The sequence below is a fragment of the Pelecanus crispus genome, chromosome 1 (assembly GCF_030463565.1).
Source record: "Pelecanus crispus isolate bPelCri1 chromosome 1, bPelCri1.pri, whole genome shotgun sequence".
Taxonomy (NCBI): domain Eukaryota; kingdom Metazoa; phylum Chordata; class Aves; order Pelecaniformes; family Pelecanidae; genus Pelecanus; species Pelecanus crispus.
Window position 1 is genome coordinate 218,877,184 of NC_134643.1, and position 19,556 is coordinate 218,896,739.

General features: G+C 43.5%; 1 protein-coding gene across 1 annotated transcript in view; it reads left to right on the forward strand.

The window, feature by feature from the left end:
• Window positions 1–19,556, forward strand: part of ME3 (malic enzyme 3) — a 129,223-nt gene that overhangs the window by 77,643 nt on the left and 32,024 nt on the right. The window contains exons 4-6 of the mRNA XM_075728007.1: window positions 9,569–9,644; window positions 14,777–14,938; window positions 17,896–17,999. Of these exons, the coding sequence (XP_075584122.1) occupies window positions 9,569–9,644; window positions 14,777–14,938; window positions 17,896–17,999 (342 nt within the window). The remainder of the gene's footprint in view (window positions 1–9,568; window positions 9,645–14,776; window positions 14,939–17,895; window positions 18,000–19,556) is intronic.

Below are 19,556 nucleotides of genomic sequence, written 5' to 3' on the forward strand. Positions count from 1 at the left end.
AGGAAATATAATCAGGCTAGGACTTAATTTAACTTCCCAGGGATTTTTGATCCCACCTTAACCTCTGTACTATCAAGAAAACCAGAATACATTATGTGCTTAGCAGTGAAAACAGATAAGGGCTCCTTGGTCGACATCACTGAGCAACAGCACTGATTGCCCATCTCAACACATTGCTCGTTACAACCTTGTAATCTTCCAGTTACTGAGATACTGCCAGGATCCAACATACAGGCAGGTTTAGGACTGAGCCTTTAAAAAGGCAGAGAAAAATCAGGGCTGAGTCGGATTTTCCTACACTTAAAGTTGTTTTTGAACGGAGGGCTTCAAGCCCCTTGAGCGTGATGAGCTTAAGTGCAGCAAAGGATAGTGAATCTGGGAAATGCCCACACTTGCTGGTTGGTGGAACCCCTGGGTGGTGGGATCTTATGTCACAACACAAAGCCTGGTCTTCACCCATGTGCATCTGTAAATTTACGCATGGGTGGCAGAGTAGTTATGAACAGCCTGGTTTTTCCCCCTCCCTCCTGCACATCAGCAAGAAGGAAGCTCTGGGTGCTGAGGGTAAGCAAGAGTCAGACCCCGTGCTTCAAACCTGCTTGGCTCTTTACTCAGCCCTTGGCTCCAGGGGCTCAATCCTTACATAGATCTTCTCAGAGGTCCTTTTAAACACCACTATTGAAACACCACAGCTGAAAAGGACACTGGAAAAAAATTGGTTTCTGAAGTTTTCAACTACAAGCAGGATTTAACCACTGAATTATGCTATGACATGACAGTTCTCTGGTTAAACCAGAGAATCCAGTCCTGAGAATCCAGTAGGGACAAGCAGCTCATGACAAGCCAAGAGCAACGTGGGTCTGTTTGCCTCCTCCCTTAATCCTAGACTGTGGACAGCAGAGATTCATTGGGGACCTGACGCCAACCCTCTGCATTTTCACATTGCTGCATAATGACCAATAACAGTAGTTACTGAGCTGGTCTTTCTCCATTGACTCCCTGCTGGAGAGGAAGAAAGGACTATTTATTCTTTAGACTGCTTCCTGACTAGCAGAACCAATGAATCCAAGATTCCTCCTGATTTCTGTCCACTGTCCCCTAACACGTCCGCTTTGCAATACCTTCTGTTCCCTTCCACACCCCTTTCACCCCTTCTCCATATCCACCTGTACTCCACCATAGCCACCCATGCCAGCTCGGGTTTCTCCCTCTCCTCACCTCTTCTTTAGGGAGGCACAGCTTTGGGTGCTCTGCTTGCTGTCCCCTCTGGTTTTCTACCTGTGCATTTTTGATCCTGCCCCATAACCATTCCCTTTTTTCATTTGGTTTCCTCTACGGTCAGCTTTTTCCTGCTTTTCTCTGCCTTCTGCTTAGTCCTGCAGCACACCAAGGCTCTAAGGCTTTGCTAGGGCTGGGTTAGTGAGGGCTCAGTAGGAGCTAGGTGTGAAGTGGCACATGTTGTGTCTAGCTGCAAGCTATCTTTTTGGCCAACTGTCAGAATAATTGTCAGAGGAAGGTCTATGTTCCCCTCCACAGAGTGGTGGGGACATGAGCCCCATTATCTTTTCCCTTTATCTCAACAGTGATTTTCATAAAAGGGTGTAGGAACAAATATCTTTGAGACCTTTGCCTTTCTGATGAATTTGCTTGAAATGAACTAGCAGGTAAGAGAGGACACAGAGTGATTGTATAAACTCCCTTTTCCTGGGAAAAAAACCTGCTAAAAATAGTGCTGGGTGTTAATAACTTGGCGGACTAGGAGACGGATCTGAAAGCTTTGCTTTGGGCTCTGATCTGAACCTTCCTGCTGTGGCAGGATTTGGACTGTGCCAAAGAACTGGGAGGGCTGCAGCTTGCACTGAAGCCTGTATGCATTGCTGTCTGCATTTAGGAGCAATCACTTGTATGTGCTCATTGAATTCTCTCTGTTCCTGATCTTTGGCAGTTTCCTACAGCTTAGTTGCTTGCCATCCCTTAGGATCATGGAGGTTTCCCTGCACGGGTTTGGGGGGTTGGTGCGGATAGTGAATCTTCATTGTTGTACCTTGGAGCCTGCATCGTGTGGCTCCCAGACTGAAGTTTGGTTTTCCTGCCTAAAATATATGATGACAACTTTAAGGACATTTATAATATTAATGCAATCATTCACCTTGCAGATTATTTGAAATTAAATCTCTTAGTGTACTTAAATTATAGGATATTGCCTTATAAATCTCTGTATAGATTTCATTAATAGTTGATTGTGCTTGTTTTCTATTACTTTTTCATGAGTACCTCAGGGTACTGTTCAGCATCCTACAATTTACAAAGAAAATGATCTAAAACAACAAAAAGTTCTTGGCTTGTATTATAAACAAATCTGCAAAAATACCTGATGAATCACCACAGAAATTTTGTCCAATTTAATGATTAATTGTACTGTATTTAGACAAATCAGTGCATGCTAGCACATATTTTCTCTCCAAAGCCTGTAGCCCACAGACATTTATAATCTCAAGCTCAAGAGCCAAGCAATTTCAAAGTTTATTTTGTTGTTCTGAAGTCTCTTATCCTGTTCTGGCAGAGATGTGAACAAAAAAAATCAACAATAGGGGTGCAGCTGGTGGAGATGTCTCTAGAGGCTCGTATTGCTCAACCTGTCAATGTTGTGTATGAGTCTTGAAAGTGTAAATAAATAAAACCAAATGTAGGGCTTTACTGTAACCACATTTTACTGCATCCCTAGCACAGACTGGCCTTTAATCCAGAGCGGGTCCTCCAGTCTGTTCTTCTGGCACAGCAGTGACAGTTTTCTGTGGTTAGCATGCAACAAAAGCCAAGGCCATCAGCTGACCTCTCCTTTGCATGTGTCCCATTTGTATGCTTGGACAGCCAAGATACCTACCAGTCATCTGGGCTGGGGTATAATTCAACCAGCCTCCAAAGAGCACAGAGCAGCGTGCAGCAGCAGTCAGCATCCTTCCACAGTAACAAACCAACTTGGCTTTTTCTTTCCTGAGTGTGAAGATAATTTTTCCAGGTCAACCTCAACGTTACTCTGATACAGTCTTGCTCAAAGCTTTCCAAGGGCATTGTGCCTTTGTATAAGGCAATGGCTGGGATCACTGCAGAAGGTCACTTTGTGCCATGCCTGTCAGAACCTTTTCCTGTGCAACCTCCTATCTCAGTGTAGGTTTCTGACCACTGTCTCACAACTTTTTCATTGCTGTTCAATGGCAGCCTCATACAGGCTTGGATGTTGGCAAAGATCTGACTCATCTCTTTTTTTTGTTGCTTTTTTAAGCAATGGCTTCCCATGGACTTCCTACCTGTTCTGAGGGAAGTCCAGGCCCTACTGAGTCAAAACAGTCAAGGACTTTTATGTGGGCAGGATTTCATCACCTCCAGGTTGTGAGTGGAGATGCTTAACCTCTGTCCTGAGCATTTCTCTTCTGAGAATGAGTCTTTCATATCCAGATGAAAACATTGAATCATGATGCCTGCCTGTCTGATATAAGTGTTGTGAATGTGTTCATTTTCTTAATGCTAACCCACCCGGTAGTCTTTGTCCTCACTTGTTGAGCAAGTTCCTCTCATAGCACCCAGACTAGAAGTTAATAAGCGGAAAGAAAATGAAACAAAAGCCTGAGTTTTGTTGCCATATTCATGGTTTAGTCTTGCAATTCATTGCACGCTGCTACAGCAGCACACACACGAGGAGCCAGACTCCTTGCAATCACCCCTCTCATGTTGGGCAGCAAGCAGTGTGTAAGTATCTGGAGAATCAGGGACCTTAGCTACCATTTTCATCTGCTTCCCCTCATTGGTCCCTCTTCTCAGGAACAGGTAATTATATAAGGCAAAGACTGGTAGCCCATTAAAGAAGACATCTCTGGTGTTTCTTTTCTGAGATCCAATAAACAAAATTGATGGACTGATTGGTGTGCAGAAAGCACGTGGAACTTGCAGTTGAGTTTTTTGTGCCTGACCATTGCAGTATCGTAAATATTGGTTAGTGCTGTTCAAATACATACTGTATACACAAATAGCTGCCCTACTAAGCAAGTATCTTTTTCTTCAGAGAGTAGTTCTTCTACAGGAGTGAGGGAGGAAAAGAAGGATGAAGCTGCATTGGCGTGTGGAGTTTTTTGTGGTTTTCAACTCCTGTCAACTTAGAAGCCTTTGAGATCCTTCTAGCGGTGTCTCTTTTCCTCCACAGAGACATAAATATACAAATATGGTCCTATCTCAGCTAGTAAGAAAAATTCACGTGAAGCAAAGAGTAGGGTCTTTTTGCTTCGCACTAGTATATAAGTCAGCGATCCAGCGCCATCATCTGTTCCATTCTTCTGTGGCTTTTGACCAGGATGGTAAAGTCAGTGGATATAATTGCTGACTGTTATTCATATATGATAAGTGTAAAGAGGCCATTAATTGTATAGATGTAAACAGCCAACTGAAGTTGTAGCAGTGCTACCAAAAAACACAGCACAGGACAAGACTGTAAGAGGAGCACAACACTGGCCAAAGAGGTTTTAAATGGAGCATGATAAAGCAAAGGCATTGATTGCATTGGGTTGCTGCTTGATTGCATGTCAGAGGCAGCAGCAGGCTAGAAAAGTGGGGTGAGACAACACCAGGACGGTTGCAATCACAGCTACAGAAGCACAGGTAATTGCCCAGGAAAAGCTATTAAGGAAAGGAAGGGAGACTTTTGGGTAGAAGGGAAGTGAGAGATTTGGAGCTGTGAGGAAAGAAGTTGCATAATCTTTCTCACACCCCTCTGAGTTTTGGGAAATGAAGTTCTGCACATTCTCTGTAAATAAATGATAGTGCTTTAGAGATAGCATTCCTGGCTCTGTCATACACTGTTTCTTCTAAGAGGAAATAGCTCACAAGGCAGCATTGCTAACCACATAGATCAGAAAAGGGGAACACTACTTTGCCTTTTTGAAGAAGTAACCGTTCATTGAGTGAAAGCATTAAAAAATATTTTGTTTTTTCTAATACCTGAGACATGTTAAAACTTGTTCCTTCCCAAATGTCTAAAAGAAATGAATATTATTCTAAAAAGCCATCACCAGTGTCTGACATTGCTTCCTCTGGGCATCAAACGTGTCCTGTCTCCCTTGTCCTTGAACTCTTTCTGAAACAAGCCTTGCAATTCTGGGATTGTGTTCATTGTGGGTCTTTCAAGATGCCATCAGGATGGCCAAGATCTAACCAGTACTGAGTACCACATCAGGATCCTTCCCATGGCTCACATGGTAAGCTGTGTGGCTTTATAGTTCCTGGAGCACTTCCATGAACACAGCCAGAACAAAATGAGACAGGAAAAGAAAATGTTCCTGGCTTAGGGATGAGAAGAGGTCTTGTGTGGTGTAGGTGAACATATCTAACCCCTTTGACAGATTCTGCAGTGATGATCTGCAGTCTGATGGATCCTGCAGTCCAGTTCGGGCAGCTTGACTTGCTGAAATCTGGATAGAAATACTGTCTCAGTGACAAATTAAGAAGTTGTAACTCTCCTTGAAGTTTCCTGGAATCTTACAGACGTGCCCAGTGGCACAATAAAATCTAGTCTGACTTCCGCCTTAACTAAAGGCAGCTGTAGTGAAACCTGGGATGTTAATGGACTGAATAGGAGACCGGATCTCTGAAATGCTAATGAATGCAGGTTGGAACACTACTCACTCTGAATTACTTCCACAAAGGTAGCAGCTCTCTGAAGGTTACTGTTTAGCCAGAAATGGTGATACAGTGTGTACATTCTGGCTTGACATTGCTGGGGCAGTTAATTTTTACCAAGCTCTAGTTCTTATATTTTTACCCCCATGCATGTGTGTTTGGCTTTGAGCTAACTGTGTGCATAGCTGCTTCTCTGTGGGGGATAAAGATATACAATGACTAAATCCATGTAGAATGGCAGGATCCTGGGCACAGGTGAGCCTTCTGGTCCGGAAAACCAGGATGCGTGTTTGCTCCACACAGTGCCCATGTTACGTGACTTGATCAAAATGGCTTCGCTTTTTAGCATCTTATTTTAATTGAATCATTTTTGTTGAGTCCCAAGGGGATTGTCTTTTTGTTTCTCTGAAGCAATTTATCAAATGTAATCCCAAGAGAGATGGAGAAGGCATGATGATAAAGGCAGCATCTGTTGCATTCCCTCCTCAGAATGCTCAGGCTGCATCTTTTCCTCAGAAAAATCAAGTTAATTGGTTTTATTGCTGCTTGGATGTTTCTTATTTACTACTGGTCCACATAGACCAGCCTGTCACTCTCAGTATTCAGAGCTCTACCTTGCTGTCCTCAAAGGCACAAATAAGCTTTTGCTCCTGTTACCTCTGCTGTAAGCTGTATACCCTTGAGAGAAACCTGGCTACTGCTCTTCCCTGTTCAGTCATCAGCAAACCTTTTCCTGAGTTCAGTTTGCAGAGCTTGTCTGTTCCTTCTGCCTGCCTTGCAGAAGGGATTTTAGGAAAGATTAACCCTCTGCCAATTTTGGGCATCTTATTTCAACAAGTTGGCCAGCCCATCTCTCTGGGTAACTCTTGTCATCAGGGGGGAGAGCACGACTCTCCTGGGGACCACGCAAAATGAGGACTTACCTGCGACCCCTGAATCCAAAGTCTGATGTGTGTCTGCTTCCCTTTGCATCTTCTTAAAAATCCAGTGAATTCGCTGAACTGCCTGTCAGAGTTGGTCGTTTCATACTTGGGCCTACAAAGGGACTTCCAGCTCACCACTACCAGGATCCCCTTCTGAATGCCTGAACACCTGATGGAGTCCACAGTTCCTGGACCAAGTTTCAGGAACGTGCTCCAGCTGGGTTCCTAAAGGCATTGGAAACTTTTGTGTTTTATTGAAACTGGGCCCTTGGCTCTTGGATTCAGCATTAAGGGAAATAAGAGGCTTGCTTAGATTCTTGCCCACTTCTCAGTATGGTTGTGTAAGTAAGAGAGGTCACTTTCCCCAGGTGGATTACCATTTCTGCTCCTGAAGGTTTCCTTTCCAAAGCTGGTAGTGCCACTAGTGTGTTAATTGTTAGTCTAAATTAAGCCATCTGATTTTGCCTGGAGTAAAGTAAGGAGCAATTGTTCACCTGAATTGCTCCATGCATGTGACAGCGGAGATAAGCAGCTATGACTAGGGATCTGGTCAATGGCCAGAATGGAGGATGAATGTGTGTTGTAGCCATTTTGTTTTCAGAAAAGGATCCACGGAAGTCAGCATACTCCATGGGAGGGCCTGCTTAACTTCAAATAAATATAGTATTAAGGAAGGGAATGCAAATTCTGAGAGGGGTGCCTCTCCGTGCTTGGTTCTCAGTCACCGACTGGGCTATCTGAGCCAAGCTGGTCCTTCCTTAGGCAAAACATGCTGTGGTGATCGCCATGAGAGCCCTTCTCCCAAGTAGCATAGTGAGAGCAGTCATCAGATTCTGGAAGACCCAGGGTGAACTCTTTCTACTGCCAGATCTGGAGCAGGGATTGGAAACCAGCCCACTGCCCTCCCGAGACAACAGTCAGCATCAGGAGCTCTTCAGAGGCTGTGGGTATCTGCCCTCTCCACTTTGTATGAAACAACCAGCAATTCATCAAGCCACAGGGCTCGTGATGGGTGGACAGTTGGGCTTCAGCTTCTCCTGAAAGCACTGGATGTCTTTCAAAGGTTAAATAGCTGGTGGACTCCCTTCAGCACTGAAGAGATGTGAATGTATGAGACGCACAGCTAGACACTTACGTAATAGGTGTCTTTATTCTGTATGGAAAATGTTACGTTAAAACAATAGCATTCTTTTTAAAAGCATGTCATAGCTTGAAGTATCTGCAGTGATGTTACTAATTTGTGCTTTTAATTCCTGGTTAATAACTATTTTCTAAACATAGATGGCAGCAGTACAGGACCCCTTTTTTATGAAGATTAACATCTGTGAATACTGCCTTTGAGATAGGCCATGTGTATGTGATTAGTTCACTGGTTACTGGGCACAGTTTTAAAGAATTATGCTGAATAAATGAACCATTACTTTCCTTTTTCTTTGCATTTCTGATCTTTCTGTGTGATTGTGACTTGATCAGTGTTGAAGTCAGCACTTTAATTTTTCTTCTTTTCAAAGTAAAGGGCTTTTTCATTAGGATTCCCACAATTAACTGTGGGAAGATGCTTGCATCCCTAGAAGAGTCTTGTGAGAAGTCCCTTCTGTAGAGAGTAGCCCAATTATGTTTGATACCCATCACTCATATGGACTTCCAATGGAAGTTGTTTTCAGCCTCCTTTAAAAATGGGACTTTTCCTAGCTAATATTTCACATGAGAACTCCAAACTGTGAACTGATCTGAACTTACTGGGGCCAAGCAATAGTAGAGAGATGTAAGCAGCAAAAATGCATTTCTCCATTGTTCCAGCTGATACTAATCACTGGTACAACTCCTGCTTTTGTGAGCAAATAGCAAGGCAAGGAAAACAGATGCCTCCACCTGCCAAGAGGAGTCGTCGAGTTAGAGCCCTTGATCTGTGCTGATTAGAGAGCACTGTGAGCAACATAAGCAATTTCCCCTGAGAGATATGGAGGAGATTGTTTCTTTGGGGTTAGCACTGCCTAAAAGAAGCTTCAAAAAAAATCCCAAAATATCTGAGCAGAGATCAGTCAATAGGAATAATACTCTACTGGATATTGGAAGAATCCCTGCTAAGTATACAGCTTTTGGTAATAACAGCAAAGAGGAGAAAAATAAGCTACAAGTCTAAAGCATGTTTCAAGAACGCTGTCTTCCAGTTCCTTTTTATTAAAAAGAAGGCATTTTTGTTTAAACAATGAAGACCTTTGTGTTGAGAAGTGATTAGCCTTAGTGCAATCAGGTATGCTATTGTCCGTGTGAATACTTCATACTGAGACTTCATACAAACATTTAATTTTCTGTTTCACTTCTCATAATTTTTGGTGGTTTTCATTTGGTGAATGTAAGTGTCAAAATCTGGGGTCAGATATTCACGAAAAAAATGGTGTTGCAAGGGCAGGTTTGGCTTGGTCAAAGTAAATGCTGTGGCAAATATTGATCCAATGGGATCCAGTTAGAGCTCTGTTGACTGGAGAGGGGATCCGACATGTCTAGCTCTGCAATAGCCATTCACATCATTGACATTGGTAGCTGGTTGAGAAGGATTATGCTTTCACTGTTTGAACTGCCAGCACTAAGCTCCCTGGGAGAGACTGTATAACAAGGTTTAAGGTAAAATCATCAGCCTGCCCTGCATTTATCAGAATTATTTTAACTAGAAAGCTCTTCTGCACTAAAGCAGAATTTGCTCCCTGAGGCAAAGATGTTTCACAAGTGTGAAATGTGCAACACCAGTGGCTGTTGAGTGATGTTGCCATTAAAGATCTTGAGCCTTGGGGTTTTGAAATGAGAACTAAACTTGGTATTAGCAGTCCCTCGAGGTCTCATTTCCATGCCAGTGAATAGCCTGTTTTTGTGCTCAGTAGCTCATTTCCCTGCATTTTCAAGTTTCACCTGTTTTATTTTATCTTGGAGTTATTAATTTTATGATAAGGCTTCTTTTTCTTCTTTTTTTTCTTTCTTAGGGGGTTATTTATCACCATCCATGACAAAGGCCATATTGCAACTATGCTAAACTCTTGGCCTGAAGAAAATATTAAGGTATGTGGCATGTCTTCTGTGGACTGGGAAATTACAAGGAGTTGGGTGGAAAATGGGATACTGAGTGGAACTGCTTGGAATTATTTACAGAACTGCCTATTTAAAAGGACACGCTAAGAAATATTCCCTTCCTCAGAGAGTTTCCAGGCTAGTGGTTGGACTTCGGAGGCTCTGTCATTTGCGTATGTGGTCAAGAACATCTTTATCAAAGGTAGCAGGACCTTGGGCAATAAAAAGAGTGTGCATAATAATAAATTTGTACAGAATAGGGGTCCTAGTGAAGAAGTAAGATACGTGTATTGAAGAATTCTGTGGCTAACTCGCAACTTGTTAGATGTACCAAGGGTCTTTAAGATATCTCTGTAACCGACTTGCTTGTAGGACTCCTTCCCAAATCCAATGAGTCATGTAGCATCCAGAACACTGGCAACTCTGCAAATAATGTTTGATATCCAGCAGCTGAAAATATTACTGCCATCCCACCCAAAAAGTGATCTTTTGAAGTGTTTTTCACTAGAGCTTGGGGCTGGGGAAGTCCCTGGCATGAAATGAAGTCAACACTTAAGACAGGTCTTGCCAGTCACTTGCTTCCATCAGTCTGAAAGTACATGTGCCTGGGAATTTCCCTGGCTATTGACAGAGCTTTGGTCCCCTATCAGTCAGCTGTTTCTTCCAGGAACAAAGATTTGGCAGGTTAGAAAACCTTGCAAGCATTTTCCATTTCTAAGGGAGGAAAAAAAGTGGAATTTAACATGTTTCCAGAAAAAGTAATCATATTCCTATAACCTTTTCTTTGGAACCAAGGAGAGCAGATGCAAACTAGATATTTTTTCCTTGCTCTGCCCAAAGATCTCAGTATTTCCATTTGTTTCTGACTCGGGACTATGAGCAGAACTCATTATGGCTAATAGGTATGTTTTTGCAGATGGGGAAACTGGCACAGAAACATTAGAGGCTGTTGTTGAAACAGCCCCCTCTGGCACCCAAAACAGACCACAGGAAGGGCAGCGGTTCATGGAAGAGGTTCAGACTATCTACTTTCCAGGTTTGCCAGACTACAAAGGCAGCTAATTTCATCAGTATCGCTGTTTTGGACCGCAGGGTTCCGTGTGTATTTGTCTCCATGCCTGAACTGGTAGGCACTGGAACACCTGAGATTTTGAGATAAGTAAGGAGCCACCTGGCCTGCACCTAAGTCCCTGGAGGGACCCAGTTTTTTTAAAAGGCTGAACACCAATACCAGTAAGTCCCATTAAAGACAGTGAAGAAAGACCTGGAGATGCTGCCCCACCTTTTGCTTTGTGGCTCCTTAGGGCTTTGTGGCAACAGCATTTATGGTGAAACTGGGAAATATGGGTTGTGGGCCTGGATCCTCTGCCTGGAAGGGCTGGAAGGGTGCTCTGCTTAGGTTAGCAAAGCCTCAGCCAAGCTCTGATGTGCCCCACCTCCACCCCTCCTGTTGAAGCTGGGCTGCTCTGAAAGAATCAGAGTGCCAGAAGCATAACAAGCAAAAGATGACATTTCTGATCATACTCATGGGAGTGTGGGGTTTTTGTGTCTCTTCCAGGGTGGCTAATGAATCCTGCCATGAAGAAACATTGGATAAAATGCTGCTAGCCCTCATCAGTGCCTCCCCTTGCTAATTTTCTCTCTGGTTTCTTAATCTTGTACTCTTTTCTGCATGATGGCCCAACTAGAGCAGGGGGAATGCACAGAATCATACAGGATAGTGTTGTGGTAGGGTGTCATCCTGGGGACAGCTATGGGTTCAAATGACCTCAAAGTAAGGGTAATGTAGAAACCATTATCTCCTATTCCTAGACAAGTGTGCTGCCCTGCACACTACTTCACTGGCCTTCCTACCTTACTTCCCTCCCTCCTTTCATAGGATGCTCACCCTGAGAAGTGCGCTCAGCATCTTGAATCCCCATCAGGATTACTGCTAGACTGTTCAGACTCATCCTTCCATGTAGTGTTTTCTGTTGGTGCACTTAAGGCAGAGTATCAGTTCATCCTAGAAAGGCTGACCTCATGCGATCAATACAGAGAAGTGGGAATGCCAACAGCAGCACTCGCCTCTCTGCATTGCCTCGGCAGCTTGGAGATGAGCGTAGTGCTCTGGATCACTGCTGGGCCAGGTGTCTCCTACTTAGGCATTGCAGAACTGGGCTAGCTACCTACAGCAGCTGACTGGATACAGCCTATGGTCCAGAGTCATCTCAGTTAACATCAGCTGCCTGAAGACTCGATGCCTAATCTCAGCTTGTGAGTACTTCTGCAGTGATCAATGAAGAGATGAGTATCTTCAAAGAGAAATACCCCTTTCATCCCTTCCCAAAACAGCTGCCGGAGGGAGGAGATGCACTCCAGAGGTTTCTGTGTCTCCCCATCAGCTATCAAAGAAGTTTAGCAACCAGTTGGATGATGGGCTTAAACTGCGCACCTAACCTTTAGCCAAAGACTTGACTAGAGTCATCATTTCTTACAAAAGAAAATTTGTAGCACAGCTGGAAAAGAAAACAGGTTCCTAATTGTTCAACCAGTGGTTCAGTTAGAAGGATCTGTCCTGCTCAGCCAGAGATTAATGTCCTGTTTGTTGAGTTCTGATCACATGAACATGAGCAATTAAAAACATTACTTTAATGTGCTTGTATATCAGGTACCCACTGAAACTTTGTGCTTTTTTTTTTTGGTGTTTTTCAAATCCAAAGAGCCACAAACAAATGTGAATCCAGTATCCCCTCTCTGATACAGATAGCAATGAATGTCTCCTGTGCTGTATTTTCTCTTCTCCTGCATTTTTCAGTGTTACCTTGAGGAGCTTTGGTACCTATAGAGTGCAGTACATCTAAGGCTGAAGAAATTTTCTCTCTCTGATGGATATCTAAGTGCTATTGAGATTTTAGGCTTGCCTGAGAACACTTACTTGTTTGGATAAAAGGGGATCTGTGCTCCAGAGAAATATTTTTAACTTAATTTTTTTTTAAAAATATTCTCTGCATAGTTAGTATTTTAACTCCTCTTCATATAATTTGCATCAGTTCCAGGATAAACCTGTAGCAGTGCATGTGGTTGCTGCTTTCCCTATTCCCATTACTGCCTTCCAGTCCCAATTGCATTCTCTGGGTGTGGTGAAGAAGTGAGTGCACACCCAGAAACAGATGGAACCCACCCAGAAAGAGACTTTCCCATTGCTAACACTTCACATTGACTCAGAAGGAAAAACAAATAGGAAAATGTTCAAAAATGGAGGTGGATAAGTGTATCACTACTGTGACTGAATTTCCCATGTTGGGGAATTGTCCAGCCTCTAGCCTAAGGATAGGTGTATAGTCCTTTTAGTTTTAATAGATTTTTCATTGAAGGATTATTTTTAGGAATTCTAACTCCTTAGTGACAAGAAAGTGGCAACAGCACAAAAACAAATATTCTACATATAGGAGGACAATTGCAAGATAATCCCTATTATATATTGGTTGTCACTATTATTATGTGCATTACAGCCCTGGAATGTATATGCTTCAAACTACCAGAGGGTTTTTTTTGCTAGAGGACAAAATAGATGTAAAAGCCAGAATAGATGCATGTGTCCTCTGTACCTGTGGTTTCTCCTCAGGCTTATTCCTGAACTATACAATGTAATGTCATTCTGCTCTGCCATTGCAAACAGTGGTTTACGTTGAGGGAGGAAATAGCCCTGGGATGTGTATATAGTTTATGTTGAATAAGAAAGGACACTGAAACAGATAGGTACAATTCTTCCTGAAATAGGAAAGTGCAGCAAGAGGTTTATTCCATTCCTAAACAATGAAATGCTTCTACATCACAGCAATAAACCAATGCATCTTTATTATCGCTGCCTCCCCAAGGAAGTACATCTATTGAGATAGCTTCTAATCTCTCATTTTCTTATTTCTCACTAAAGGACACGCATGTGTATGTCCTGTGTCCTAAGTTTAGCCTTAACTTTGCAGATCAGCAAATAAAGAACTTCTCTGCAGTCTCTTCCTTTGGAATCCAAGCTAGACTGTGCACCTGAGTCCCCTGCAGTCCGATAAACCATTTGATGTGAGAGCTCTGTTCTCTGAAGTGCTGGGACAGTGCTGAAAGTAGAAGTTTATTATTGTATTTACAGTTTTTCTCCCACAGTAGGACTGGACTCCAGTACATTCCTGTTCTTACTGCATTTCAGAACTGCCCCAAAGAGTGCCTGACCCTGGGGACAAAATCGACAGAGTATTTAACCTAAAAATTGGGAAGCAGACATGGTCATTTGCCTGCCAAAGTCTCAGTGATGTGCAGTGTGGGTTGTACAGCTCAACTTTAGGCTTCTAATTTGGACAACATTAAGCAGGCCTTTATTTCCCTTCTGATCACAAAGAAATGATACAATAACAAGAAAAACCTAAAATTATGGATCAGAGATTTTGGTGAGGTAGCACATTACAGTATTGCTGAAATGCGAAAGGCCAATTGCACAAAGTTAAATGGCAATTTTTTAACTCCCAGCTGGGTGGGGAAAAAAGGTCTGATATTAAATACATGGTGTGGGAGCCCCTCCACAGTCCATGCTGCTGCCTGTGCTGATGGCTTCTGTCTACCTGTCTTGCAGTCAGGGGGACCAGAGACAAAGGGACCCAGTTATAATGAGGTTTGGTTTCATTATCTGATGTTGGCTACTCCACAGCTACTCTACAACAGTGTGAAGATACGAGCTTATTAATTCCACGGATGCAGTTCATAAGCACAAACACTTTTGTACAGAGCTCTTTTTCCAGAAAAAGAGAGGAAAAATCAAGGCCAGATCTCTCTTGTGATGCTTCTTGTTATACAGCTGAGGATGCACAAAAAGCCAAGCTGGTTGGGCTCTGCTACAAATTAATTGAAGTGTTGGCAGGCAGAGCTGCTGCTCTCCCACACTGCAAGCAGCTACCCATCCACCACATTATCTCTACCCCCAAAAATGAACAGCCCTGTGTCACGAACAGCTAATTAACATGGTGTCGTGTAGAAGGAGCAAATATCCATTGCACAATGCAGCTGCAAATTGGCATGGGTGTGAAGACAGTGGAGCTGGTTTTGCCTCTAGAGCCTTGGCAACACCATACAACAGTCTCTTTTGATCCTCCTAGGCTATCGTGGTGACAGATGGAGAGAGGATTCTCGGTTTAGGAGATCTAGGAAGTTATGGCATGGGTATCCCAGTGGGGAAGCTTGCTTTGTACACAGCTTGTGGTGGAGTTCACCCACAACAGTGTCTCCCTGTCCTGCTGGATGTTGGCACAGACAACGAGGTAAGACAGTTCTTCATAAATCTGACGGGGGGAGAAAGAATTGAGATTAATGCTTAACTGAGGCCAGTTCCCTAAATGTGGAGGCGAAGCCAGAGACATCCAAGATGAGACGATGGCTAGACCAGCACTGCAGGGGAGTGGGCATGTTTCGTTCCTGTTTGATGCTCAAGAAACTTTTGCTCTGATGGGGAACTGAAATAAGCACTAAGTAGCTTCATGGTCCCCTGGTGAGAAGACTCAGAGTGTTGCCAGTTGGAGCCAAAGGGTCAGCTCCACCTTTCAGCATGGCAAGGTGAGTTGAAAGATCTTGTACAGGAAGTCCCAGATTTATTCTTCCTCTGGTAATTGTGAGAAAACAGGCAGATACTCCTGTCTGCATAGAGGTGACTGTATTCCAGAAAATGGAGAATCCCTGGTGGGTGGTTTGGAATTATTAATTTCAGTGTTTTGTCACATTGCACACTTTACTGCACATGTTAACCAGACAAGAGGACTCCATCTGTTTGCAGATTATTGCCTTATGACTCTGGCTCAGAAAGGCCGAAGTGCAACATTTTAGCAATGCCAGAATGGACATCTGTGAGGATGTCTTTTTTAAAATTAATATCCTATAGTTATTTGTGATGGCCCGGGTTTGTCCATTTTTGTAAAATGTACTTGTGCCTCACTTGACCCCAAGTAAACCAAACACATGTTTCTTGAGAGAAAGAGCAAATCTGGGGTATAAGATCTTTGAGTTTGTGTATGAAGACAAATGAGTGCCAGCATTTTTAGACATGCCTATGCTGACTGGAAAGCTGGATTTTCTGCACCTGTTTCACTCCAGACCCAAGTGTCTCACACTGGACACTTGAAAAGAGTGAAAGAAAGCAAAATCAGTGGCCGCAGATGACATCTGGAATGAGATTCCAATTACCTTTTTGGTCTCTGGTCCCAGGATTATTTTATCTCTTTAGCATAGTGGCCTGTCATGGACTTGTGGCATATAGGGTGTGCTCATCTCAGCCTGATCCATGGTCTCTCCTGAAAAGTGGGATCTCTGAGTTCAGACCCTCTGAGGCTAAAGCAGGAATTAAGTCTCAGTCTCTCGCTCCTTTGAGTTTCCAGTCAATAGAGCGTTGTACTTGCCTTTGGCTCCTTCATCTCTTCCTTATCCTCCATGCTGGTCTGCACACCACCGAGTGTCAGCCTGCCCTGAGCCCGCAGCTGGTGCTCCCCTCCAGAGGGACCTGGGTGTAAGGGCTTCCCTTCCAGTGGGAAGCTCCTGGCCATGCAGGACTGTCTGTTTCTATCTCAGCATCCAGGGGGACGCTAAAATCTGAAGCGACACCAATGATTTTTAGGCATCTCCAAAGGTCAGGTGGTGTCAGAGAAAGGCACTCCCAGAGTCAGTCTGGGGACTTCCATTCTGCCCAAGATCAAGTGTAGATTATGTGTGCAGGAACAACTCTGTGAAGCCAATTTCCACAGCTGGGATTAAGGTATAGAACTTGCAGTTTTCCACCAATATAAATAATATATTTCCTCACAATATAAATAATTTGTTTATTTATTTAATGGCTTTCTCATGTGCATAAACCCAGCTTAACCCAACCCTAAGCACGTCCTGCAAGCATCCTGCCCTCCGACTAAACTCTGATCAATGCAGAAATAAGACACCTCCAGTAGGCATTCATCCTGTTCATCTCTGCCTGTAAATATATGTTGAGCCTAGGGTGACTGTGTTGCTAACACAGGCACTTCAGGTAGAATGGAGTAAATATAGCAGTTGTATTACATTTTTAGCATCAACTCCCAGCTTGTCTTTCTGACAGTCCATAATACTTCATATACGCTTTCAGCAAATCAGTCTTTTTTCGAAGCTTGCCTATGGGAGAATTTTATACTCCATGAGCCGGCCCCAGAGCACATGGCGCTACAGGAGCAATCAGCAAAGTAATGCAAATGGGTCTACTTTCTGTTTCATGGCCCTGGAGACTTTAATGTATCAAACTCAGAGGACAACCTTTTTCATCTTTCCAAAAGAAAACAGCTGTGGCTGTAAAAACATATCTAATTTTAGCATACCTGCCAATCTTTAGGGCCCATATGGCTGCAGGACAATAGGTTTGTGATGGCTCATCCCCTTCTTATGTGGATGATTCAGTTCCTGAAATTGGAAGGGAAGTAAGAGTTGCTTTGCAGTGAGTCATAGAGGTGTTGGCCCATCTGTCTCCTGCCACTGTTTGTGCTGTGGTTTTTCCCCAAAATATGTGCTATTTCCATGCTGACCCAGTCCTTTTTAGGTGGCTTAAGGATCCTGACTTAACACCTGCTGGATTGGTTGGAGGAATGGGCTGGTTTTTTATTCCCAACAGGAGCCAAAAAATAAATTAATCTGTTGTATGAAAATACCTTGCCTTGACACCTGCAGATAAGTGGAGGTGAGTGCTAGGTACCTAGATGCAGGGCTTGGGAACTTTTTGGCATCTCAACACCGGTTCTGGTTAGCTCAGGGCTGGCACCTAAAGGCCTATAGGACACATGTCATTTCAGGTTACTTCAGGCAATCTTCATTGCTCAGAGCGCTCTTTATGGTCAACAGCTTTCCTGGTAACCTCAGTGCAAAATTAAGAACTGATTGAACAGTAAGCACTCCCCACACAAGGTCAGTTTTATTCACTAGGAGTGAGGCACCTTGCAGGGAGCTGTGGTAGAGCTGTTCTGGGGATGCAGAGCTCCATTTCCTATAGCAGTCAAGAAACAGTACATCCCTCCGACTTTATTTACACAAAAGGTAGTCCATAGCTTCTTATGGACACACTTTCTGCTCAGGAGGAACTGTGTGAGCTGGCCTTCACTGCATAGTAGGTAAAATTAATATGACCACAACAGACAAACTTTTTGGGTAGGCTGGGACATAAATCTCTGTTCATCCATAGGAAAGAAGATGTCAACAGAATTGCTTTGTGTCCTAGGCTCTCCTGAGTGATCCACTCTATATTGGACTGAAACACAAGAGGGTTCGTGGGAAACAGTACGACGAACTGATTGATGAGTTTATGCAGGCAGTTACCAACAAGTAAGTGGGACTATATATATGGCTCCTCTGGGCTGCTTCCATTTAAGAACAAATGTTGCAACTCGTGAAATAAGCATTAGTATAATTGATCATCCAAGCAAAGAAAGGTCATTTAAATGCAAGTCTCCTGGGTGGTCTACAAATGACTCTTTGTGCTTGAGCACTCTGTGTCAAAAATATTTGTCTTCAGAGAACTGAAATGGGACTGACTATTTATAACCATTTCCCGTCCATACAGGCCAGAGGTGTCAAACATATGCCCTGTGGGCTGTATCTGGCCTCCATCATGAATTTATGAGCCTCGTTCAGCATAGGCAGAATCTAAACTTTGGTCTGTTTACATTTTGTAACAGAAGTTTTCAGCTTTCACCATTGTGGAGGAAATCATCTAACTGGAAATGGCATGTTACTCCACATGGTGATGTCTGTGTGAGTCTGCAGACTGCCTGTCTATCGCTTTGTTAAAAATAGGAGCTTTCCTGCTAGCATTTAAGTCTGCAGAGCAAGAAGGCCAGAATTATAAGCATTGTCTTTTTAATGGTGGGACAGACCAAGTACATATTTCCATTCTTACTGACTAGCTGGGATAGAGGGTCTCTGATGTACCAGGGAGATTGATATGGGAAGAGCAAACCACAACCTCAGCCCTGTGTGTGCACCTCTTGCATTGCACTGAGTTCCTCTTTCTGAAAAAAGAAAATATATTAAAATCTCCATGACTATCTGGAGAGGTTACCATAAGTAAGAACAACTGTTAAGGAAAAAAATAATATTTGGAAAACCCCAAGCTCCTAAGTAGCCTTTCCTAAAGCAGCAGATGATATTGATAAGAAGTGGCAGAGCGCTGCAGTCTGTGCCCAATTAATAGGCTGCTGCCTGTCTGTATGTTGTAGGGTGTTTTCTTCACAGCTGAAGGGGCTAGGTTTGATCTTCCCTTTCTGTGTCTCCAGCCAGCTCTGTGTGTGTATTCCTGCCTAAATGGAAGGGAGTGGGTGGTACGTGTGTCATCAGCTCTCAGTTCATCTTGTCTCCCTTGAGGTAGGAGGCATCACGTCCAGTGTCTAATGACAACACCTCAACACCTACCTGTCCACTGAGAAGCATATCTTCACATGAGGTCTGGCTGCCCGGCTGGCTGTGGGTGGAGGGATGTAGGAAATAGGGGCTGAGGACCATTCAGTCACAGCTGACGAACCAAGTTTTGAGAGGGATGAGTGCGTGGTGGAGAATTTCAGCATCTGTTGATGTGGTGGCTCTGTGCAGCACTGTGCTGCACCCTGTGCCTGTGCAATGCTGCTCTTAGGACAGGAGTCTTTGCTTTGCTGTTCAGCAGCATGGTGTAGACGTGTCCCGTATGACAGCTGGCCCGTACATCAACCCACCCAGCTGCAGTTGCCCACTTACTGTGTAAAGATACTTGCTAACTGTCAATGCTATAGCTCCTATATCTGTGAATATGAACACAATAGCACCACCCTGCCTGTTGGATTAAAAATACTTAAGGATGACTACAGAGAAAAGAATTTTGTGTTTGTGCTCTGGTTTGTCCTTCTTTAT